At 39.9% G+C, this 27563-nt stretch overlaps 1 protein-coding gene across 2 annotated transcripts in view; it reads left to right on the top strand.

Annotated features, from left to right (window-relative positions):
• Positions 1–4881: 4881 nt before the first annotated feature.
• Positions 4882–27563, top strand: part of RhoGAP100F (Rho GTPase activating protein at 100F) — a 57246-nt gene continuing 34564 nt past the window's right edge. Inside the window, exon 1 of one of the 2 annotated variants that reach the window (XM_028170425.2) lies at positions 4882–5114. In XM_028170425.2, coding sequence (XP_028026226.2) covers positions 5028–5114 — 87 coding nt within the window. In that variant the 5' untranslated portion in view covers positions 4882–5027. The remainder of the gene's footprint in view (positions 5115–27563) is intronic. The other variant, XM_028170417.2, reaches the window with a different exon arrangement.

Here is a 27563-nt window from a genome sequence, read left to right as displayed (position 1 = left end):
AATGAAAGGAAATAAACAATAGATTTGCCCCTAAAGAAATCGAAGGGATAAACCTAAAACGCATGTAAATATATCTGTATTGAATGTTTTGAAAACTATAAAGATACGAAGTCGCAATCCGACTGGATTCAATGTTTAATGTTTCAGAACTAGCTACATGAAACGTGTTTTTCAGAAATGATGTAGAAGATGTGGAAAATTGAAAGCACTATCCAGTTAAACTTCAATTTGACAAAATAATAAAGATATATCTTTATTGTGTTAATATAATATAAAAAAATATGATTTTGCAATGTACACATTGACACTTAATGTGAATATTTTATAAACAATTAAGAATTTATATTTTTGTTGAATAAATATTTGTAAAATTTAATTTAATAAAAAAATAGGATAATGCATGTTGAAACTAAAAAAATTGTGGTTTAGCTTACGCTTACTTAACGGTTTAAAAATTTAATTATGATCATTTGTATGATATGAGAATTATCTTTTAATTATAAACATTCAAAGATTAAAAAAATACAAAATATTTTTTATTATTAAGACCCATGTTTCTTGGAGACAATTGCTCTGTTAGGAATAGAACTTCTTAATATTTGGTTTGGTTTTTTTCGTTTACACGGTATAAAGGGCATCTATCCTGCACTGCAGGCATCTATCCTACTCAGTATTTTCTTGGTGGGGCAACTATCCATACAGGTAGGCATCTATCCTCCAAAAAAAGGTTCTACGAAAAACGAATTTCTGCAAAATCTGTATTTGATAGGTTAAAAAAAATCATAATAATTAAACATAAAGGATTGAGCTAGCTACATTAATAGAAATTATTAGTATAAAATTAATATTTTCAAAATTACATGACTATTTCAAAAAGTGGGGCATCTATCTCGGCTTTACCCTAGGAGGGCCCTGCACTGCGTCCCTCTCGATACTCCCTCGCTCTTACATATCGAGGCGTCAGTGTGCCGCATCGCGCTGACGGGACACCAGCCGATCGTCATCGCATCCGTTTATCTCCCCCCTGACAAACCCCTCCTGATCAGTGACCTCGAGACACTGCTCGGTATGGGGGACGCGGTCATCCTGGCAGGCGATTTAAATTGCCACCACACTAGGTGGAACTGCCATCGCACGAATGTGAACGGTAGGCGTCTCGACGCGTTTATAGACGACCTCACATTCGAAATATTCAACCCCCCGACCCCCACGTGCTATCCGTACAACGCCGCGCGTCGTCCGAGCACAATAGATCTGGCACTGCTGAGGAACGTAACTCTGCGCTTGCGCTCCATCGAGGCAATGTCAGAACTCGACTCAGACCACCGACCTGTCGTCATGCAGCTCGGTCGCCCAGTCAACCGCGAACCAGATACGAGGACCATGGTGGATTGGAAGAAGCTGGGCACGTGCTTAGCTGACACCGCTCCACCAATCCTCCCTTGCGGCCCGGATTCAACTCCATCCCCCGAGGATACCGTCGAATCCATAAACATCTTCACTGATCACGTCTCGACGGCGATCATAAGATCTTCTAAGCAAGTCGATGTGGAGGACTGCCTCCACCGCATCAGACTTTCCCCCGATCTTAGGGACCTCGTAAGAGTTAGAAACGCGGCAATCCGGGCCTACGATCGATATCCCACGGACTCAAACCGGACTCGGATGCGTCGCTTACAGCGGGAGGTCAAATCCCGCTTAAGCGACGCCCGAAACGAAAACTGGGATAGTTATTTAGAAGAGCTCGCGCCCACTCACCAAGCATACTGGCAACTAGCTAGGACCCTCAAGTCCGAAACTATAGCCACTATGCCGCCTCTCGTACGCCCCTCAGGCCAATCACCGGCTTTTTTTTTTTTTTTATTTTTTTTTTATTGCTTTGCTGTGTGGACGAGCTCACAGCCCACCTGATGTTAAGTGGTTACTGGAGCCCATAGACTATCTACAACGTAAATGCGCCACACACCTTGAGATATAGTTCTAAGGTCTCATATAGTCACAACGGCTGCCCCACCCTTCAAACCGAAACGCATTACTGCTTCACGGCAGAAATAGGCGGGGCGGTGGTACCTACCCGTGCGGACTCACAAGAGGTCCTACCACCAGTAATTACGCAAATTATAATTTTGCGGGTTTCATTTTTATTACACGATGTTATTCCTTCACCGTGGAAGTCAATCGTGAACATTTGTTGAGTACGTATTTCATTAGAAAAATTGGTACCCGCCTGCGGGATTCGAACACCGGTGCATCGCTTCAACACGAATGCACCGGACATCTTATCCGTTAGGCCACGACGACCACAACGGCCACGACGGCTTACGATGACGATGACAAGGCAGAGTTGCTGGCCGATGCACTGCAAGAGCAGTGCACCACCAGCACTCAACACGTGGACCCCGAACACACCGAGATCGTCGACAGGGAGGTCGAGCGCAGAGCTTCCCTGCCGCCCTCGGACGCGTTACCCCCCATTACCACTTCCGAGGTCAAGGAGGCGATCGATAGCCTACAACCACGGAAAGCTCCCGGCTCCGACGGCATCCGCAACCGCGCGCTTAAACTGTTACCAGCCCAACTGATAACGATGTTGGCCACCATATTAAATGCTGCTATGACGAACTGCATCTTTCCCGCGGCGTGGAAAGAAGCGGACGTTATCGGCATACACAAGCCGGGCAAACCGAAGAACGAAACCGCGAGTTACCGCCCCATCAGTCTCCTCCCGGCGATAGGCAAACTATACGAACGGCTCCTTCGTAAACGCCTCTGGGACTTCGTATCCGCGAACAAAATTCTGATAGACGAGCAGTTTGGATTCCGCGCCAGACACTCGTGCGTCCATCAAGTGCACCGCCTCACGGAGCACATCTTACTAGGGCTGAACAGGCGGAAACCCATTCCGACAGGAGCCCTCTTCTTCGATATAGCGAAGGCGTTCGACAAAGTCTGGCACAACGGTTTGATATACAAACTGTATAACATGGGAGTGCCAGACAGACTCGTGCTCATCATACGAGACTACTTGTCGAACCGTTCGTTCCGATATCGAGTCGAGGGAACGCGTTCCCGGCCCCGTCACGTCACAGCCGGAGTCCCGCAAGGCTCCGCCCTCTCCCCGTTACTATTTAGTTTGTATATCAATGATATACCCCGGTCTCCGGAGACCCATCTGGCGCTCTTCGCCGATGATACCGCCATCTACTACTCGTGTAGGAAGAAGGCGTTGCTTCATCGACGACTTCAGACCGTAGCTACCACCATGGGACAGTGGTTCCGGAAGTGGCGCATCGACATCAACCCCACGAAAAGCACAGCGGTGCTCTTCAAAAGGGGTCGCCCTCCGAACACCACGCTGAGCATCCCCCTCCCGACTAGGCGCGTCAATACCCCCGCCCCCGCCGTTCGCCCGATCACGATGTTCGACCAGCCCATACCGTGGGCCCCGAAGGTCAAATACTTAGGCGTCACCCTCGACAGTAGGATGACATTCCGCCCCCACATTAAGACGGTACGCGACCGTGCCGCCTTCATTCTAGGACGTCTTTACCCGATGATATGTAGGCGAAGTAAAATGTCCCTTAGAAATAAGGTGACACTCTACAAAACTTGCATACGCCCCGTCATGACCTATGCAAGTGTAGTGTTCGCTCACGCGGCCCGCATACACTTGAAATCATTCCAAGTCATTCAATCCCGTTTTTGCAGGATAGCCGTCGGAGCCCCGTGGTTCGTCAGGAACGTCGACCTCCATGACGACCTGGACTTAGAGTCCATCAGTAAGTATCTGCAGTCGGCGTCCATGCGCCACTTCGATAAAGCGGCACGACACGAGAACCCTCTCATCGTGGCCGCCGGTAACTACATTCCCGATCCTGCGGACAGAATGGAAAGCAGTCGACGTCGCCCAAAACACGTCATCTTGGATCCTCCCGATCCACTAACGGTGCTTTTAGGTACTTCAAGCACCGGTCACCGTTCTCGTCGAACCCGTCGCTTGCGACGAAGGGCTCGACGAGTAAATTAACTCTCAGACACAGCCCACTGAGTTTCTCGCCGGATCTTCTCAGTGGGTCGCGTTTCCGATCCGGTGGTAGATTCTGCGAAGCACGGCTCTTGCTAGGGTTCGTGTTAGCAACATCGTCAGGTTGAGCCCCGTGAGCTCACCTACTAAAGTTAGGGTTACGCTGACATAGCCTCTCAAGGCTATCAGCTTAGGTAGGGAAAAAAAAAAAAAAAAAATTTGTACACTATTATGATTGTAATTTATATTTCTATAATCACAAATTTCGCCAAGGCTACACTATAAAAAAATATTAATAAAGACAAACAATATTTAATCTACATATTCTCTATTTGACCACAGACGTCAAGAACAAAAGTTTGACAATAAATAGTATGCATGCGTGAGTGCGTCAAATACATGGTATGTAGTGTGTGTAATGTTTTCTTTATTGATTTAATGTGTCTTTTATGCATTATTAAAAAAAATAGCATTGTGCACTTCTTCTTTAAATTCTCTATAAGTGTGGAAAATTTCATACTCCTCCGTTCGCGCAATTTTCGTAAAAAGGGATACAAAGTTTTTGCTTCACGTATTAATTCTCTTTAAATAAATAGTAATCAATTTTAAGGTTATTCAAATGACATGTGTGAGTAAACGTCCAAATAAGGACTTTACGTTGTGGCGCTGACACGCCACTTGAAAGGGTGATGTCGAAATGCGATTAATAGGTCGTCAGTCGGCGTGTCGGGTGCACCGCGATAGTCTAGCGGCCGGAAGCGGCTCGCACCGAATAATCGCATCGATCGCCAAAAAACTAACCCACATACGCACTGGCAGCGTAGCCGGAATTATTAATCGTGAGGAGTAAGGGGCAAAGAGGGTGGCTTGGAGGGCGCAAGCGCGGGCTCACGGCGGGCACTTCGCGAGGAAGGCTCGCGTGCTCCGGCCGCGTCCTGACGCCCGCGGCGTCGCGATGCCGGCCCCGCGGTCGCTCTTGCAATCGCCGCGTTAACCTGTACCCATGCAGTGGCGAAAACTTACCAGGTTGAAGTCTTCGCCGGGCGGACAGTCGCGCGCTCGGAGGATGCTCTGCTGCGGCCGCAGGAAGGTATGCGATCCGATCGATAGCGCGCGCCGAAACCGTCGCCCCTCCCGGCACGGACGCCGACGTCGTTCGACGACCCCGCTCCCTAACGTCCCTCTCAAACATGCTTCTTTTGGGATGGTACCAAAGTCTTGTTCCCCTTGTATGCACTCATGAAAACCAATACAAGATTTTTACATGAGTTCAATGCAAGAATTTAAAATACATTTTAAGTTATGCTCATTTTTCTTGTATCGTTGCGTTTACAGGATCATGTACTTTTTAATCAGCCACACGAAATAACTTTGGAACCATTTATATAAATTTATTATTTAGAATACAATACACAATTTATATAATAGTATAATATAGTATTTTCTGACATGATTAGGAAAATTCTTAGGTTAAGTTAACCTCAAAGACGATTCCTCACCTTGAGTAAACTGTATACTCATAGGAATAGAGCTTATTACTAGTCCTAAGATCGATTTATGTGGGAAGCTATAGCTACTCAGCCAGAAGCGCCCTCCAATTACATCAGTGCCTTTTTAATTTAGAATTATGGTGTCTTCACCTCGTACTTGTGCAACATTCATTTCCGCTCCCCTCTTCCTCCTTTCTTTACAATTTAATTAGATTATAATTAGGCAAGATTTTCCTTAATGTTCAAGTTTCAATTAAATTTTCTTCATTAAGCCGTTTAAGTGCCGTGTTATAATGTGGGGTAACGAAGGCGACCCTCGCAGCATCTTGCGCCATCTTGGTTTAAGATGTTATATTATAGGTAGACGCCTTGTCTGTGTCTTATATGCATGTTTTTATAGTAAAATACTACATGATCCGTCTTAGTAAAGTTTAAATACTAGAAGATCTATTTTTGTGTAGGGTGATTTAAATCAGAGACAATCTGGTATGACAATTTGGTACAATAAGTAACTGGGAAAACCGAACATATGGACATCGACACGAATATATGTACTTACACTGTAATTTCTTTGAATTGGCTAGGTTGACTAACTCATGCTCTGCTCGGTTCTAAGTGCTTACTCATTGAAATCACAACGCAAACCCAGCCCCCCGCCATGACCTATGAGTTCAGAGTCTCAGTTTTAATAAATATTATGTTTTATTGTGTTTTCCACTATCAAAATCAAAACTTTGAATATTTTAACATACACACAAACATATAAGGATATCTATTCGTATGAATTCAAACTACGCTGTACTAAAATACGTTCTCATCATCTTTTCCGAAGAGCATCATTTTAATTGGTACATTTGTTCCTTAAGCGATTATTTTTTCTTTTATCGGACTCATCTTCTTGAGTTTAATTTTATAAATTCACTTAATAAATCAATTTTATATAAATATATAAAATTCATTATCTTTGATTCATGAATTAAAAAAAAAAAACAATACTTTCAAATGAAATTATACTTCCCTTATACAGAACGTAGAACTCTGTTTCAAAATGACATTCTGTAAATGAATTCTCTATTATACGTATTGATTTTATGATCTTTAAATACTCGATTAAATATGACATAGCTTTTATGTGTAGCACGGCTCTTGTTAAAACGTTATGTTAAGTGATTTTTTTTTTAATTGCTTAGATGGTTGGACGAGCTTACAGCCCACCTGGTGTTAAGTGGTTACTGGAGCCCATAGACATCTACAACGTAAATTCGCCACCCACCTTGAGATATAAGTTCTAAGGTCTCAGTATAGTTACAACGGCTACATCGCCTTTCAAACCGAAACGCATTCCTGCTTCACGGCAGAAATAGACAGGATGGTGGTACCTACCCGTGCAGACTCACAAGACGTCCTACCATCAGTAAAATAATCATGCATCTCAGTGTGAAGAGTATAAGTGGGTTTTTTGGAAGACTTCGATCTTCATATGTCAAGGTAGCTGGTGAAGTTTTAAGCTTGCCAAAATGGCCGTGATTTCCTCTGCCGCTGTGCACTTAAGACAGTTTCCTTCATTGATCACACACATTCATACATCTGAAAAACATTCGGTAGTACTATTTATTATTACGTGTACTGACTTCAATTAGCGAGTAGTAATTACAAAAAAAAGAAAATAACCACTTGTTCGCTTTCAAATGTAAATTATAATTTAGATTTGATTGTCACGCTAGTTATAGTGACAGAATACAAGCAAACTTAATTAACTGTAAAAAAATCTGATTAAACAAGCGTGCAATTAGTTATTTTGCGTTACAGATTAAAATAAATCCAATCAATCATTATATTCCGTTGGAATTGTTACTGTTAGAATTTCTTTAAGAAGCTTCTGGGTTTTTATTGTTAGGCGATGACTTTGGCAATTGACACCAGGAAAGTACCAGCCTGAGAAACTCTCAAATTCATTTATAGGTAGCGGCTTGGATGTGTGGATGAGCTCACAGCCCACCTGGTGTTAAGTTGTTACCGGAGCCCATAGACATCTATAACGTAAATTCCGCCCCCCACCTTGAGATATGAGTTCTAAGATCTCAGTATAGTTACAACGGCTGCCTTTCAAACCGAAACGCATTATTGCTTCACGGCCGAAATAGGCAGGGTGGTGGTATCTACCCTTGGGGAGTCACAAGAGGTCCTACCACCTGTGAAATCTGATATTAATTTGATATTAAGCTACCAGACATAATTTGAAACGGTTGATCAAAGATTAATAGTATCTCGTTAAACGAAGCTTACAGTCAAATTTTCCCTTTCGGAACCGTGTGTTAATAATTAATGATCGAGATTTGTATGTGGGTCAGAATCGAAGCTGCAAAGCCATGAATGTTTCGAGTGTATTTATAAATGGCTCTTTCTTGTATTGAATTGCGTCGTCGTGGCCTAACGGATAAGACGTCCGGTGCATTCGTGTTGAGCGATGCACCGATGTTCGAATCTCAGGCGGGTACCAATTTTTCTAATGAAATACGTACTCAACAAATGTTCACGATTGACTTCCACGGTGAAGGAATAACATCGTGTAATAAAAATGAAACCCGCAAAATTATAATTTGCGTAATTACTGGTGGTAGGACCTCTTGTTAGTCCGCGCGGGTGGGTACTACCGCCCTGCCTATTTCTGCCGTGAAGCAGTAATGCGTTTCGGTTTGAAGGGTGGGGCAGCCGTTGTAACTATACTTGAGACCTTAGAACTTATATCTCAAGGTGGGTGGCGCATTTACGTTGTGGATGTCTATGGGCTCCAGTAACCACTTAACACCAGGTGGGCTGTGAGCTCGTCCAACCATCTAAGCAATAAATAAAAAAAAGAATTTACAGTAACAATATTAAGACAACTGAAAAGTATAATACAAATCGATTCTGTTCGTTAAATGATAATCGCCTGTTTGACTGTTATTTAGATGACGCCGGAAATCGTCTCCGGTCGTCTCGTACTCTTCCCACCGATTTCTTATTATAATATATCTCTTATTCTTCTCTCTGTATTCTTATTATATATAATCATAGTATAATGATAGTATGCTCAACAATTTTCATGGTAAAAGCTACTTTAGTTCCTAATTAAAATGACTTTTACGGTTTTATTTCATGTTTTTATTGTCATTATTATTAGGGAGTCCAATACTCATAAAAATATTAGCCTATCCGTTAAGTCCATGTATTTTCTACATGGATACCAAGTTTCAAGTCAATCGGATGCATGATTCAGTAGTTATAACGGAACATCCGTAAAAACCACTGTAGATTTATTTATTAGTATAGATGTATGTAAGAGACTATCCGGTTTAAGCGATATACGAGTATAGTATCTTTGTAATTAAAGGTCCGTTTTATTTGGTATTTTTAATTGAACTTCAATTAAGTTTACCCCATTGAAATAGCTAAAGAAGTATTTGTCTTATGATATATTATCCAAATTTTTATCTTTAAATACCTAGTTCTCCTTTAAAGCTGAAAAAATGTCGCTTAAACCAAATAGCCTTTCACCTCTCGGACTATTATTTCCGTCGTATTATTCGTCGTTGTAGATGAATGAGGTTTTTTAATCGTTGACATTTGAATATTGTGCTAAGTATCGCCTACTTTTAAAAATTGTTTCTACGAGTAGACTTTTACGTTTCATTTCCCACAGAAAGAAATAAAAGGATCTTGAGGTCTGTCAGTTTGTTTATCTTCACGATAAGATGATCTCAGGTATAGATAAGCGCTAGCCATCTTCTTAATTAAGTTATTTATATTAAGTTTTCTGAGTAGGGCAATCAAACCCACCCGGGTGAATGTATTGATCTTACTCATGTCTCTCGCGATATTTGGAAGTTGTGCTCTAAAGGATAAAATAAAGTATACTCAGCTTGCAGCTTAGAGCATCCTTCAGTTATGATGATCACAACAGACTTGTGTTAGCCATCTTCCTCTGTAAGCAGTAGGTCTTATTTCACTCATTTGTCTTGTTTAGTTGTGCGCAAATAGCTTATGTTGCAACCCAGATTTTGTTTCTTTTTACTTGTGTTTTTTATGCATCTTTTTAGCTTGTGCCTAATAAATAAAAAACAAAATGTGTGCAATTTACACGTGGTAGAAGTGAAACCTTCCAAAATTAAAATACAATTATCCTAAACGTTTTAAGTATATGTAAAATTTTGTCATTAGTAAATAATTGTAAGGTAGCACCCTCTGTGAATTGATATTTTAATTTCACGTATAATCCTAAATTAAAATTCACTACAAGAGCTTTCATACACACGTTAGTATTAAAAAAATCTCACAGATGGCGCTGTATTAAATAGTATGTATATTTCTGTCTCATTCTTTGCTGGCTTCATCCTACACATTTTTGTATTTGTGTCTCTTACCTGTCGTTTTTTCCGTTGCATCCGGTTTGAAATCACAACGATTCTAAAGAAGTTTTCACTTCAATAAATAAATAAAACGTGACTGAGCACTATGATGCAAATACAAAACTCGCATATAATAAGGTAGGCTAATATTTCATTACGCCTTTACTATTATTGCCGGAGTAAGTCGAGGATCTAACAAAATTTGTACAATTCAACGTAAATATGTTGACATTTACTAAGCAGCTAATTTACACAGCGTAAGGTGGTGGTTATTCGGAGCACCTTAATAATAGTGTACAGTAAAAATGAAGGAGAAAGTTCGTTGGTTCATTGTACTATGGGCTGGTTAGCTGAATATTAATAATACATTTACATAACAGAGATTGTACTTGAACTTATGTTGATTCTCTTTCAATTTCACTGATTAACAATGAAGATTCATTGTGGATACAAAATGTACACACCTACATGGAATTTTATCAGTGCCTAATAATATAAAGATGTTGTGGTTTCTAGTCATATTTGTTACAAGCCGTACTCGCCCGCTTCGCTGGGCATTTAAAATTAACATTATTATTTCTTTTCATTATTATTAGGGAGTCCAACACTCATATAAATATTAGCCTATCCATGTATTTTCTACATTGATACCAAGTTTCAAGTTAATCGGATGCATGGTTCAGTAGTTATAACGGAACATCCGTAAAAATCACTGTACATTTTTAGATTAGTGTAGATTTATAATACTGATTTCGTTTATCTGGTAAATTTTCTATATTACCACGTAAATAGCTAATTCTTGGAAAAGATAACGCCTTAAGTTTTTGGCAGATTATTTTAGCTTTTGAACCGCAATGCCCGTAGAACCTTACGCGAACAAAGCATTTAGATTTTTACTATCAACCAATAAAAAAAAAACGGGTTATTTATAATCTGTATTGAATAAAATCGGAAAACAAAAGGCAGTTGTTAATGTTCTATTATAGTTTAACTTCTCAAAATGAGGTTAATAGGAAAACTTTCAATGTACAATACAATGTTACGTTGGATTGCAACAGTGACGTAATATTGTAGGTGGAAACTCGAGAGCTCCCCGTGGCGTCCGTGAATGAAGCAAGTGGGCGACTGAAATATAAATTTATCACTTCAATATCTACAGAATACGTACCTATTCATTAATATATTTATTTCACTTGCAGCACTTGTCGGTCAGTGATACCATGAGCACCTCTATTATCAGTCCTCGAGTTTTTAGGATGACCCTAGTGAAGCATTGGTAGACATCCGATGCGCTTATATAGAGTCATGGGACTTTACTCATTTTTTTAACAACAGTAACGTTTTTGTCCACGCTCCCGTGACGTGTCTTTCATGTTCAATATAAAACATGGTGTGTAATTTCCAAATTTTATAAGTTCATGTAAACGAATATAGAACGTAAATATATGTCATAAGTACGCCGGATGAGTGATTTATTACTTTGTTCTGCCTACGAAGAATTAATACTTTACTACTAATATTTTGAAGGGTGGGACTATCGTCGAGCCGTAAAATTAACACGTTGAACGCTTTACCGCCCATATGCGGCGCGGCAGTGGGCCTACAGTACTATGCCATTCGGGCCAACGCAAAATCAGGAAAACAGTAATTTATATCAACTTGAGATTTGGATTCTAAAATGTATAAAATGCGATATTGTGCACGGAAAATAAAAATTAGCGACTTTTACCTTCTAGTTTTTAACCTTGATAAATAACTACAAGTTTCTATTGGATTTGAATATCAGGGCGTTCGGTTCGGCTAAAGCCCACGCAGGCCACCTCCATATGCATTTTGTTTGACAGCTGCAATATGTGGCTTGTAGGAAGCGTTTACGTTTTGAACCCTCATGCGGCTCACGGATGACCCGCACGGCTCGAACGGTTCAGTAAGAAAAGGCTCACTTGTGAGCACCGTGGCCTGAATAAAAGTACTAGATTTTTCGAAATCGATATTTCCATTTCACGTCTTACTCCCCACACCTCACTGCCAAGTTAAACGGCATAATTCATTTTGATTTCAATTGTAGGTTGTAGTGTGTTATGCTGAAAATCAAATATGCCTATATGCCTTAGTTACGTTCGAAATTATTAAAAAAGACAACGGTTGAATTAAGTCATTGTCACAAAGTTTACTTCCCACAAATTACCTACAACGTTCAAAGGAGATTCTGTACTTAATATGCACATGATAGTTTCCCATTTCCTCCATGATATATGAAAGTGGACGTAGATTTCCGTATAGCGGTCTTCTTTGAATTTTAATGAAATTTGCGTTATAACAAGCCCATTAATTAAATAGTTTCAGATAGTGACTTTTGAGTGTAGTTTAAGTGTTCATTATGATGTTCATAGCTTTCTGATAAGTCATTTAAAACATTGTGAAGTAACAAATGGATAATTTATTTTAGAAGAAATAACAGTCATGACCTAAAACGTATCTACGCTAAATATAAACAGTCTTCCTAAATTCATTCAGTGATAAAATAGAAAACTTGGCAAGTTTATTCCGTGTTCAGATCGGTGCCAAGTAGGCCGTGAAGCCTTATTTTCGTCACGTCGAAAACAAAAACATTTGTCTGTGGTCCTTGTAACCTATTTCTTATTTTGTTTATACTAAAACAGATCCATTCCTCAAAATTTGAATTGATAATAAACTCAGCTGGAACTTTTTTTTATACCCTACCTATCCACTGGTAGCGTAATGGGCTATTCCAGCTTCTCGCGGGTAGGTGAGCTCACTGGTTCAATCTGAGGAAATTTGCTAACACTAGCTTACTTAGGGAGAGCAGTGCTTCGCAGAATCTATCGCCGGATCGGAATTGCAGCCCGCTAAGACGAAGAAGAATAAAAAGAATGAAGGTAACTTCACCCGCGTCTACATTCCATACTGTCTATTAATTTATAGATTATTGAGGTTTACGATTATTTGAACACCAAAGGACTTACAATAACTATCTACAATGTTTCATAAAGATATTTTTTTAGTTCATAATTTGAAGTATTACGAGTATTTGTTTCGTGCGACATGTCTAGAAATGAAAATCTAACGATTATTTTCCCATTAATGTCGAAATATTAACGCATATCTAATGCCATCGATTCGAAATTGTGATGGGATTTACAAAACCACATCTAGTTCACTTGAATACGTTATTTATGTTTTTTTTCAATTAATGCGAGATCGATTTACTGGTATTTAATATACTGGTACTATAATTGTTTAAAAACGAAAACACTGTTAATCTATATATACATCAATATTAGTGAATTTCGGTCTGAGAAGTTCCGGCGAAAAACTCAGTGGGCTGTGTCGTCGTGGCCTAACGGATAAGACGTCCCGTGCATTCGTGTTGAGCGATGCACCGGTGTTCGAATCCCGCAGGCGGGTACTAATTTTTCTAATGAAATACGTACTCAACAGATGTTCACGATTGATTTCCACGGTGAAGGAATAACATCGTGTAATAAAAATGAAACCCGCAAAATTATAATTTGCGTAATTACTGGTGGTAGGACCTCTTGTGAGTCCGCACGGGTAGGTACCACCACCCTGCCTATTTCTGCCGTGAAGCAGTAATGCGTTTCGGTTTGAAGGGCGGGGCAGCCGTTGTAACTATAATTGAGACCTTAGAACTTATATCTCAAGATGGGTGGCGCATTTACGTTGTAGATGTCTATGGGCTCCAGTAACCACTTAACACCAGGTGGGCTGTGAGCTCGTCCACTCATATAAGCAACGAAAAAAAAAAAAAAAATCTGTGGGTTCATTTACTTGTTTGTTCTCTATGCGTTCCTAATTCGAGTATGATGAAGCTTGGTACATGTTCTACACACTCCAGAGGTATAGAATACTATCATAGTACCATAAACGCTCGACAGCTGCCCATGTAGTCTACTGTAATCGACGTTTTTCAGACAATTAGTGATACAGCAAAGAAGGGCCGGGGTTGATTCTATCGATCTATCTATTTATCAACCAACAGACGTCCACTGCTGGACATAGGTTTCCCCCAAGCCTCGTCTCAACGATCGGTCCTGCGCCGCTTGTATTCTGCGGATCCCTATTGAGGTACGCGGGGATCCGTTGGATTTTATTAGTATGCAATAATCATTTTCATTTATAACGCACGAACACCACGCATTTCAAGCGTAGGATGTTAGGAGGAACGTAGGCAGGTCGCAAATTAACATATTCGAGTGAAAATCTATAAACGTGATCAAACATGAATATATTTTAGGATTCTGGTTGAGAATATAATTGAGAATCTTCTATATTACGATTCCTGTGCCTTTGCAAAATAATCATTTGAGTTTATGGAGAGCGTTTTGAATAAGGAATTCATGTAAGTGGATAGTAATATGTTTAAATTAATATTGAGTTTTATTAGGACTCGGTGTTATGGAATATAGAATACGAAGACCAATCAAAGATAATTTAATCCTCCTCTCGGAGTCTCGAATTATTAATCTGGATTCCTTACTTTTCCGACATTTTGAATACTGGACAGTTTTGGTGGTTACAGACAGACAGAAGTTATGAACTCAATTTTAATATAAAAGTAGTTGTAAAGCCGATTATCATGAAATTTTGTTTACACGTTTTCAAAGGCATCCTTCGATCAATAATAGTACGATTTATCAATAATAGTTCAATCAATAAATAGTTCGATCAATAGTAGTAGTATTATTGATCGAAGAAGGCATCGAAAGACTTTTTGGCGGGAACGCGAGGAGTGAAGTTGTGTGATTTGTTTTATTTTGTCTATTTAGTGTTTCTTCAGGTTTAAATATGTAATAACGGTGCTTTATTAACTGTTTAATATCTGTGAAAGTGCACAAATGTGGAAAAATGAAACAAAGCCGCTGGACGTAACTTCTTAGGTTCCTCCAAAAAGTCCACAAAAACAATCTCAGTAAATGACAACCATTTAACTAAGATTATATTTCATCCCATATCATCTCATTCCATCTCATTTCATTCCAGTTGATTAATGTCTCTAATTAATTATCTTCATTTCATTTCATTTCACTCTACATTATCATTATTCATATAAATAAGAATATAAATTAAAATAAGACATGACTTAAAGGTCTTAGTTACCAGGTCATAAAATCCCTTTTAAAAAAAGTATCGAAAAGGGGTCCTTTCATTTAGAATCGAGGCATAGATTTTTTCTACATTAAGAGATAAAATGTATGTCGGAGGAGATACAGATGGAACGTTTTTAAAAAGTGTGACGTCAGCATTGCTGACGTCACGGTTATTGCTTTGTTGACGATAACTCATGTTTGGGTTTCCGAAACAAAACTTCACGAGAACTTCACAAGAACTTCGTATATTGCACGAGAAGCATAACAACGTTACAGAGATATCCGTACAGTACAACGGCTCGGACACGAATCAATCAGTGCTAGAGAGCACGGCCGTATTTATGGGGCTTCGTACCCGTGAGCGTGTTGACACGTTTTAAACACGTGAGCGTGTTTACACGTTTTTCAAACACGTGAGCGGGTTTACACGTTTTTCAAACACGTTTTAAAGTATTGAAATTACAATAAAAGGAACTGTTTAACATTAATTTCTTATCACAGAGTAATTAGTTGATGATCAGTAGGTAAATAGTCATATTTGCGCCGACACGGCCATACTGACAGGCGGTGCGCGCTCTGCACCAGCCGCCCATGTATGGTGTATCACCAGAGAGTTCTTGGAGTCCATCTGAAACAATGGAATGTCTGTTTCTGAGATTGGTATCTGTGTACCTTTTTATGTTACTTTGAAAGTAACTTATTTTGTGTAGTTTTATATTGTGACGTCCACTGTGGTACTATGTAGTGGACGTACACTGTGGTACTATGTAGTGGACGTACACTGTGGTACTATGTAGTGGACGTACACTGTGGTACTATGTAGTGGACGTACACTGTGGTACTATGTAGTGGACGTACACTGTGGTACTTATGTAGTGGACGTACACTGTGGTACTTATGTAGTGGACGTACACTGTGGTACTTATGTAGTGGACGTACACTGTGGTACTTATGTAGTGGACGTACACTGTGGTACTTATGTAGTGGACGTACACTGTGGTACTTATGTAGTGGACGTACACTGTGGTACTTATGTAGTGGACGTACACTGTGGTACTTATGCAGTGGGCGTACACTGTGGTACTTATGTAGTGGGCGTACACTGTGGTACTTATGTAGTACAGAATAAAGATTGAGAAGCTTTATACAAAATTGTTATAAGTATAGGAATGCTGTACATGGGAGGTGAGCGATGATATTGAAGTGCTTGTAATGCTCCACGCTTACTCGCACGATTTATGTACTCGTAGATATATCGATACAAATGCTCCACGCATAATTGCACGATTTGATTTCTCGTAGATAGGATTGATGCTGTGGCGCTGAGCGGTCTCGAACGCCGTGGTCCACAGGGGCTCTAATGGAAGTGGGAACTAGGACGATGCTGGGGCCTAGGCCTAAGTCGGTCAAAGTTAGTCAGTCATAGTCAATCATTTTGACCGTGGTCCCCAGAGGCTCTGAAAAGTAATGTTTTTTCTTTTTTTTTTTTTTTTTTTTTTTTTTTTTCTTGCCTTTTGTTTAGGCTTATGAGGGTTTGATGCTGTGGTGCTGAGCGGTCTCGTACGCCGTGGTCCACAGGGGCTCTAAAGGATTGTGAAGGTCGATGCTGTGGCCTGGGCCTTATATTTATGACCGTGGTCCACAGAGGCTCTGAAAATAAATAGCGTAATGAAGAGCTCACATGGGAATGATGCTGTGGTGCTGAGCGGTCTCGTACGCCGTGGTCCACAGGGGCTCTAAAGGATGTAGGTAGGACGATGCTGTGGCCTAGGCCTTATGTATTATGACCGTGGTCCACAGGGGCTCTGAAATTGGTTCAAGGAAGGAAAATAGGATAGGGGTAATGTACAGGCTTACTTTTAATGATGGTCGACCCGTCAACAAAGACAAAGGCCAACGGCTGGATCTTACTGCTGATGTTGATACTGACTTTCTCATAAATTGGTAAACATTTTAAGTAACTATCAGGATAGCAGTAAGAAATATAAATCGGCGCGCGGCGGGGATGGTTAAGCGGTAGTTTCCGTTATCACTCGTGTTCGATTGAACTCAGTTTAGTCAATAAAACTTTTTGAATAATAATTATTGAAACCCAACACACACAACTTTCACAATGACAGGGTAAACCGACAGTTTCGTGCCACATACCAACAGACTGACTGACTGCCAGAGACTCATTGACTCTGACGGACGGACCGTCTGATACGGACTGGATGACTGTCTGACACGGAACGCCACGACTCTGTCCACGTACCGCCATTTTATACTGTGGCGTTACGGAGTCTACCCTACATTTTGTGATATTTATCAAAACAGCATTTCATCATTTAAAATAATAGTCAAAATAACGGCTTAATATTACTAAAAGTCTTAAATCACGACACGGCCATTCTGACATGTCACACGTCCCTGTGTGACGCTCCTGCTAGAAAAATAACCTTCTGTAATATCAAACAGGTTTCGTCTCGGCCAATCCTGATTCATTCAAGATTGAGGATTGGGATTCTTTCATTACAAAACATAACGTTAGCTTTCAACAAGATCTTTAACCTGTGTGAGTAGATAATTTAATTACCCAATTATTAGCGACACACTATACAACTGAAAAATTTCATTAACGCTCAATAAGCATTAGAAACCAGAGTCATTACAAAACTAAGTAATGTGAGTAGTATTTCATCAGTATTCAGTATCAATCACAAACTGTCGTTACAATCACCTCCATCTAGTGAGAGTAACTCATGCCACCTATATCGAGTGACGATAACCTTGATACCTCCATCGAGCGACGCAAATAAGTGGGACCTCCATCCGGCACCCAACTTCAACATAAAACACACGCTCGATTTAGGTGATGTGTTCAATTACCAGTTTTATAAATGACACCGAATACTTATCTTTACTAATCACACGAAATAGGACAACAAAAATCCTTACTTTAATCAGTTAGTTGTATCGTGGTCTTTTGACTCTACATCTTCTAAATCACTAGTTTCAACAAAATCGTATTTAGGGATTGCACTACATTTTGATGAATTAAGCACACACACATAGTAAAAGCTTAGAAAATTCTCAAGTATACGGAAATAATTGATCACAATAAACTTCTAGAGCAAATTAAAGAGCGGAGGATGATCAGAGCCTTGTACCACCGTCGTTTATTCATTCAACCATTTAATTAAGCATAATTAAATTATCGAAACTTCACATAAGCCTCTCTATCGCCACGGCTCTCCCGCCGACCAGCAATCGCAATTGCCCTCATGATGCGCATCCACAGCGTGAATCGCCCGTGTGCATCACCCCCTGACTACACACGATGGTATTTACAGACCCCGACCTCCGTCAGAGCCAAACGCGCACCGCGCACCCACGGACTACTTGAGTTGCCTCAAGAGACATCGATTTCTACCGGGCTACGACTACGTAATAGCTACTAGTACGGTCGAACACAATACGGCCGATAGAGTCTTACTAGAGTTTCCAGCACAACTTAGGCTCACTCATCTTCAATAGGATCATTGTCAACATCAACTTCGACTGGTACATGACCTACTGATATCCTCCTCAACCTATCGTGTGCATATTTGTACGTACGCTTACCGGAAAATTTTAAATTTTCGCCTTTGTTTGATTAAATCGCGCCTTATCATAATCTTTTGTTCTCATACGCTATCTCGCGAATTTCGTCAATATCAATTTCAGTCTACATCGCTACACATCAACGACGGTCTTGCAACCTTGCCGATTAAAAGCTCGAGTGGCGATGCTTTCGTTACACGACTCATCGTGCAATTAATAGCTAGCTGAACCTCACCTACAACATCTTGCCACGATCTGGTATCACTAGTCTACCGCTGTTAACATTGCTTTTAGGACACTCATAACGCGCTCTACCTGTCCATTAGTACGAGGGGAACCGGTTGCTCTCTGGTCTCGTCAAGGTTAATCTCTTGTTTTCAGTATCATTTAAAGTAAAAAGCTTTTCGGGGTATGGCACGCGAATTATTAAAAGCTCAAGAGGGCTCACCCTTTTTATACGTTGGATAGAACAATTTAAAAAATATGTGCTTCTAGCACTTCTTGTCAAGAACATGTCAAGAACAATTCCATGAGCTAATTGCGAGCTTGGTCAGCAATAACGCAAGTGTGGGCTTCGAATAAGGACACACTAGATTTAAGTGCTTATTTCGCTGAATGCTCAATCTCACTGAACCGATTAAAACAACTATCGGGTAGTACATGACATTAAAATGGTTAAGCAATAAATCATCGCAAAGGATTTGTTCCGTACAGTTTTGATCAAAACAACAGACCCTTTATGAGAACCATCGCATAAAATTCCTGAATTATGAAGCTACTACTAATAGATTTCTCGACAAGAGAACATTCGGCATCAGATTCCAAATAAAAGTAAAACGACTCACCAGATTTTTCTCATTTACCAAAACACCCGATGTTACGCAGCTACCGGCACGTCGCTCTGCTGCTGCGTTGCTCGCGGCCGTCGATGACATCGCGCCATCAATTTGCCTCGGCGGCAACTCGTGGCAATGTTTTTGCTTAGATGGGTGGACTATGAACGAGCTCATAGCCCACCTGGTGCTATGTAGTTATTGGACCCACATATATCCACAACGCAAACGCGTCATCCACCCCGAGATACAAGTTTCAAGGTCTCAGCATAGCTACAACTGCTGCCCCACCATTCAAACCGAAATACACCACTGCTTCACGGCAGAAATAGGCAGGGTGACGGTACCCGTGCGGTCGATGGCACTATACGGATCACCCGTCTGGTGCCACGTCCTTACCCACTAGAACGTCGCTGCGCTGCGACGGCGGCAGCGCGCGATCGCGGTCAGAGTCATTCAAGGATACCTCACAGTCTCCTACGAGGCGGCGCGCCCTAGCGCAAGTGCAGCCGGAGCGCGAGGGCTCCAAACTCGGCAGTCCGTGCTGGAGGCGTAGTCTCGTCATTTGGCGGACCCGTCGGCCGGCCTCCGTACCGTCGAGGCGATCTGCCCGGTTCTCGCAGACTGGATGGGCTGCGACCGCAGAAGTCTCACCTCTGGCTACCTGTGCAGACTCACAAGACATCTTACCACCAGCCACCACGCAAATTACAATTTTGCGGGTTCCACCTCTACTACACGATGTTACTCCCACACTGCGGAAGCCAACCGCGAACACTTGTCAAGCACGCACAAGCACACACTTCACCCGAAAAACTGGCATCCGCCTGCGGGACCCGAACACCGCCGCATCGTCAGACACGAACGCACCGGACGGTGTATCTTACAGGTCACGACGACTTCAAATGTGTCAATTTTCTTCCCCACGAAAAATTGCTTGCTTTCTTGTTTGCTTGCTTGTCGTCATGACAGATCCATTATTGTGATCGAACTTCCACTTGAGACTTGCACTTGCCTTAATTTCTTGCAACAGCTTGTTTCGTGTCCTATTTCCGCTAGTAAATGCCATGTGATAAAGTTTCTTCGTGGCTCAGATCTTCCATCGAGGTAGCAGACGCTATTACACGACTTGCGTATGCTGCATTCACGCTTTTGTGGCTTACCATTGCTTAAATTGATAAGCGTCGCAGCAAGAATTTTGCATAACGAGCGAGAAATAAGTCGCAAATGCCTCCATGTGACACTTACGTATGAAATCCGCGACAATCATGATAAGGCACCGCCTTTCAGGGCCCCACTGAAGACTACAATGAGCCGTGCACCATCCAGTAGACGTTCATCGAGGTACATATCAATCGTAGCGCACCAAGCACATGGATCGGAATCTGTCTGTTCCCGAAGAATTTCTGACCCGTGATCTCAGATACCGTTACTGGTATTCTCATCTGCATCATGTTTTTCCGCTGTACTTCGAACATGTTCAAACACGTCACGCCAGTGAGAGTAGAGTCCTGATCCTTCACTTCTGATGTCGGAGGAGATACAGATGGAACGTTTTTAAAAAGTGTGACGTCAGCATTGCTGACGTCACGGTTATTGCTTTGTTGACGATAACTCATGTTTGGGTTTCCGAAACAAAACTTCACGAGAACTTCACAAGAACTTCGTATATTGCACGAGAAGCATAACAACGTTACAGAGATATCCGTACAGTACAACGGCTCGGACACGAATCAATCAGTGCTAGAGAGCACGGCCGTATTTATGGGGCTTCGTACCCGTGAGCGTGTTGACACGTTTTAAACACGTGAGCGTGTTTACACGTTTTTCAAACACGTGAGCGGGTTTACACGTTTTTCAAACACGTTTTAAAGTATTGAAATTACAATAAAAGGAACTGTTTAACATTAATTTCTTATCACAGAGTAATTAGTTGATGATCAGTAGGTAAATAGTCATATTTGCGCCGACATGTAAATATGCGTTATAAAACCTAATCTAGCACTATATTTTTATAGGGCACGTTCAACATGGCACGTAAATGATGTATTCGCGAACCGTACTTACTGAAGCGGAACTATGTAAGCATTCAATCACAACGCGATTTGGCACCCGCATCCGAATACATTTCGGAAATCTTAAACATTTTTTTTTATTGCTTAGATGTGTGGACGAGCTCACAGCCCACCTGGTGTTAAGTGGTTATTGGAGCCCATAGACATCTACAACGTAAATGCGCCACACACCTTGAGATATAGTTCTAAGGTCTCAGTATAGTCACAACGACTGCCCCACCCTTCAAATCGAAACGCATTACTGCTTCACGGCAGAAATAGGCGGGGCGGTGGTACCTACCCGTGCGGACTCACAAGAGGTCCTAGCACCAGTAAATACCTCGATGAACTTTTCGTTTTTTTTATGCTCTATAATTGTGCTGTGTAAGTGTTCAACATTCAACTGTATTTTGTAGAGCTCTCCAAAGGAGGAGCTGGCACGAAATTTTAGGTTCCAGCGATTCTTTCGAGTTCTTTTAAAGCAAATTTAAAAGTATATCTTTTGAATATGCAAATTAAATTCGAAAATATCAATTTTAATTATTCCGTACTGTAATTGTGTATTGTAATTTTTTTATAATTTAATATTTGTATTTCATTGTTTTTATTGTTGTTATTATAGTTATGGTTGTTGTTGTTATTAATCTAAGCTCAGTGATTGGTCGGTCTGATGCTGGTGTGCACGTCCCTCCGCAAGTACCGGCGGAAGATCAGCGCCACAGTACTGATTGTCTCGGTACTGTCAGGCATTGCTGAGCCGGTAACCGTTTCTAAGCCTTGTTGTTTTTCTTTTAATTTTTGTTTCATTTGTTTTATTTTTTGTAAATTTATGTTTAGAATAAATGTTTATTATTATTATGTGTATTAAACAACTGCCTCGCCTGAGAAGACGGCAGGACACACTCCGCCGAGGTGGGCAACAATCGGCCGGAGTGCTTGGGACTATTGGGCGAGAAACCGGTGAACTATACGGGCATTGTCCAGCAAGACTGCTTTTTGCATCTGGGCCATCACCGACTTTTTCTGGAGACCAAGCCTCTCGAGATGTTTTGAGAGGCTTTTAGGGACCAAACCATTCATTTATTATTATTATTATTATTATTATTCTCATTAGGGATCGTCCGCAACTCCAAAGCCGGAGTACGAACAGAAAGGCACTGCGACTTTAAGGCGTTTTGTTATTCGTTTCTTGTGTACAAACTGTGAACGTACTCACACATATTGTTTTACAGAGCTGTATATAGGCCGTGTCGCTTACTGATATTAGTGAGGCTCGTTTACAGCTAGGATTTACTCGGGGAATCTCCCTCTGCGGTGCTATTCATTTAAATCCGCTTTAATCGGCGGGCTCGCCGGGCCGGATTGTTTTACGATGTGTTCCGTAGGTAATTGCGTGGTGAGTGCGTTCAAAAATAATTAAATTATGGTTGACACAAGCCGTGGTTTATCGTTTTAACTAAAATGGATTTTATTAAATCAATAATTTGGCACACGATTTGACTAATTTTGGTCTTGAATTATTTGTGGAAGTCCAGAGAAGGTTTAAAAGGTAGATAAATATGAAAATGCTCGGAATTAAATAAAAATAACAATTTTGTTTTTCCTTTGACATGTTCCCCGTCGGACTGATTCCGTTTGTTTGTATTAAGTTTATTTTATACAAAAGTTTAGGTCTTTTATTTATCGATTGAAGCACAACGAAGTCTGCCGGGTCAGCTAGTTAAAAAATAAATATCTTTTTAATAATAAATATATCACATTTATAAACGTACATAATTAATTTTACTAAAAATTTACTACTTTCTTACAAAATATTGAATGTGATAATACCTAGACTTGTGTACTTAATACATTTTTAAGTTAAGGTGTGTTATTATTATTATGTTTATCTTTGAAACAAACGTCTATCAATCTTACAGGAATCTTTTCCTTTTAGAATAACACCATGAAGATGATTAAGGGGCATGCAAATTTATATACAAAAACCTGTCAGATGGTTCCCGGACATGATTAGGGTACGGCGTATTTTTTTGCGAAAATAATTGGTTTTCTCCTGGGTCCTTTACTGCAGGGGACAGCTAAAAGCTTTCGACGTCTATTCACTTGTTAAGTAATTAGGGACATGTTTTATGACGTGATTTACTAATTTTGTGTTTGACAAGATAAAATTTAAATAATGATAACGAATTACCGAGAATCGTGCGGGAAGCGATTTAAAATTCTTTATTCCAACCTAATCAATGTTGATATGATCCGAATGCTGGCTTTTAATGTTTTTTTTTTTTTTTATTGCTTTGGTGCGTGGACGAGCTCACAGCCCACCTGGTGTTAAGTGGTTACTGGAGCCCATAGACATCTACAACGTAAATGCGCCACACACCTTGAGATATAGTTCTAAGGTCTCAGTATAGTCACAACGGCTGCCCCACTCTTCAAACCGAAACGCATTACTGCTTCACGGCAGAAATAGGCGGGGCGGTAGTACCTACCCGTGCGGACTCACAAGAGGTCCTACCACCAGCTTCTCTAGATCTCACGTTTACTATTATGAGATAAGCTCACGGCCTGATATTACTGATGAATGGTAGAATGGTAGGGCATATTCTTGCAATTGAAATGGCAAATTGCTTTGTAACAGGCTGGAGGGTATATAGATACCTGTGCCATAATATCGTAATATGCCGTCCCACCCACAACAGAAGCTAAGTCGAAGAGGTAGTGTACCATATTTCCGAATTAACAATATAATTAAATATTTTTTGAATTCTGTCCTTTCAGTATCAACGATATATGCATTATATACTCGAATAGTGTTAGAATAATTACAAGGGCTATTCTTGGTGAAATCTTAAGAAAAAAAAAGAAAGATTTTCGCACCATTTAATCTGTCTGGAGTGCGTGTGTAGGCATGGAGTGGGAGTGGCTAATGTCCCAGACCTATGTTGGTAGGCGGCCGTAATGAGATGTAGTATGTTACGAACGAAAACAGCTCTTATTCACACAACGCTCAAGGCTAATTTATCTTAACAGACATGCGACTTCAAAGAACATGATTAAGTGCTCTCAGAGAAAGATAAAATGTATTCGGTATATATAAAATTTACATTTTCTCAAATTGAAATCTGAGTTTATTTTCAGAGTTCGTTGACTGTTTGCTTTAGTAAATGAAATAAATTTCAATACGAAATTGAATATGATATTACTGTTGATTTTATAACATTTGATCCAACATAGCCTAGTTACAAAAAAGCTTCAAAGTAAGTATTTCCATATAAAATATATATTAAAATTTCCTTCTAGTGTAGTGCTGATTATCGTTTTCAATCTTATAAATTTACACTGACTCCAACTACTTTACAGCTTTTGTAATTAAGATACGTCTCTGCTATCTATATATTAATACGTGAAGCAAAAAACTTTGTACCCATTTTTACGAAAACTGCGCGTTTTCCCACACATATAGAGAATATAGAGAAGGAGTGCAGAATGCTAATATTTTTTTAAAATTATCCATAAAAAATACGTTAAATCAATAAAAAAAAGCATTACACACACTACCATGTATTTGACACACACACGCATTCATACTATTGTTTAATGTCGAACTTTTCTTATTGCTTGAAGTCTGTGGTCAAATTGAGAATAGATTAAATATGGTGTGTCCTTATTAATATTGGTCTAAAGTGTAGGTAGTCTTGGCGAAATCTGTGATTATAGAAGTATAATAGTCTTTGACAATAGAATCATAATAATGTACAAACTTATAATTTCAATTAATTATAGTCGATTTTCGACTACCGGGGGACCACTAGTTTATTTAAAAGGTATGTAGGAACCCGCGATGTCGATACGCGCGCGCATTTCTATAGTATCGATTTTGAAATTCATAGTGACATTGTTTTTGTATTTATCTATGGATTCAAATCGTCATGGAGATCAGAGTACGCAAATGTATTGATCCACAACCGAACGTTTGTTAAATAAAAATGATAAATTTTATTATAATTATAAATTAATTGTACTTTACTCGCAGTGTTAAATCTGTACTATTAGGAAAAAGAAGCCAAATATAAGACGGTAACCTCAACTTAAATCTATATCTAACTCACATTTGTTTTAATTATCCAAAAGTTTCAGGATGTTTCAACTCAAACTTGGGTAAGATAACACGCCTCTAAATAGCTTAAAGTAAAACCCTTTAGAAATAGCCTTAACTTGCGTTCGCATCAAAAAATATACATCGTACGATGCAAAGTTTATAATGGGACAGACGTGGCACGTAAACTAAGTGCTCCTAATGGCGTTGGATATTACGGGACTATACGGAAAATATCTCAACGAGTATTTGGGTCGAGAGCACTGTTGTAAATATTTTGAGTTTTTGACATTTCCCGCCCGTATGTAGTATGAAATTTAATTCGGCGGGATCGTTTGTTTTTAATTAAAACGCGGCCCTGGCTGTGGTATGTGTTTTTGCAACAGTTTACAAGCTCAAGCGACATTCATGAAGAAGGTATGTGAACAAGAACATCAGGTGATATAAATCAAGGTCGCAAAGGTATTAATTTTGCATATATCCATTATCTCAACATCGTTGTGGCCTAAAGGATAAGACGCCCGGTGCATTCGTATCACGTGATGCGACAGTGCCGATGTTCGAATCCCGCAGACAGGTCCCAATTTTTTTTTTTTACCAATGAAGTACATACTTAACACATGCTCACGAATGACATCAACGATGAAGTATTATAACATTGTGTAATAAAAATTAAAACAAAAAATAATAATTTGCGTAATTACTGGTAGTAGGGCGTCTTATGAGTCCATACGGGCAGGTTCCACGGCTTTGCCTATTTCTGTCGTGAAGCAGTAATGCTGGGGCAGTCTTTGTACAATAAGACTGTGACTGAGAACTCATGCCTTAAGATGGGTGTCGTCATTTTCGCTATCGATGTCTACGGTCTAAAAAACGGTCCACGGTTTATGTTTAAAGAAATAATACCTACTTCGCTAGAAGTCTAACAATACGCCCACCGACGTTGTACAGCAGAAACTCTCCGTTGAGATTAAAGTTGTTGATTACATCGGCACTGATGATAGTTCAGATTAAATAGTTTATGATTGAGCTGGTGATCCATTTGGGAAATCATAATGGTCTTATGTTAATTGTGTAAGTTTTCACGGGTTATCCACATGCTGAGTCACGCTGAGAACAAAACCGAAGTCGGTTGACTTATGTGGTGACTCATAATGTTTTTCTAGAGCTTTAATAACATAATAATGTACATCCATTATGTACAGACATGACGTGTTTATGTGCAGAGAAGCGTAAATAAAATCCATACTTATACTTATCTTCTTACATTTTTTTATTTATTACACTTTTTCAATGTTAAAAATGTAAAATTTTGTTTCGTTGTTCGTTCTTTCTTATCTAGTCAATCAATTGACATGATTTTTTAAAAGTGGATCAGTCAGAGATAGCATTCACCTGCTATGCTACCTATGTTACCTTTTATCCGGAAAAATACCCCATTTTCAGGGTAAGCTGAATTTTTTAACACTTTTTCTTGACCACGCGGTCTGCGCCGGAGGCACAGCTAATTAATTATAATTCTTTTGTAGTTATATGTGTATTCTGTATGCTGTATACATATAATTTACTATCGATCTACTTCGGCTTTGAATGGGTTAATCAATGTACTATGCTGAACATTTGTTACAGTAACTACATATACATATACGTTTTATTTATAAAAAAAAATTCTAAGCTTTATAATGTTTGAAGCTTTTTTTTTGTCAGGAGGAGGAATTTGATGCTTCAATATTAACGCAATATCTTCCCAAATAAACATTCGACTGCTATTTCGCCACAATTTTTGGAGATTTTTTGAAACGACTTTCTACATATACTAATTTTAGCCACAAATACGTATGTGAAATTCAGTACTTCTTCATTTGAGAATGATTGATTTTATACCACCGTTAATTCCATATTTGTAAATTTTCCAAACAAAAACTCTTCCCTTATAGTGCAACATTGTCAATATAAGTTTTTAA

The sequence above is a fragment of the Bombyx mandarina genome, chromosome 22 (assembly GCF_030267445.1).
Source record: "Bombyx mandarina strain Sakado chromosome 22, ASM3026744v2".
Classification (NCBI taxonomy): Eukaryota; Metazoa; Arthropoda; class Insecta; order Lepidoptera; family Bombycidae; genus Bombyx; species Bombyx mandarina.
Note: the sequence above shows the minus strand (reverse complement) of the source record. Positions and strands in the feature narration are given on the sequence as shown.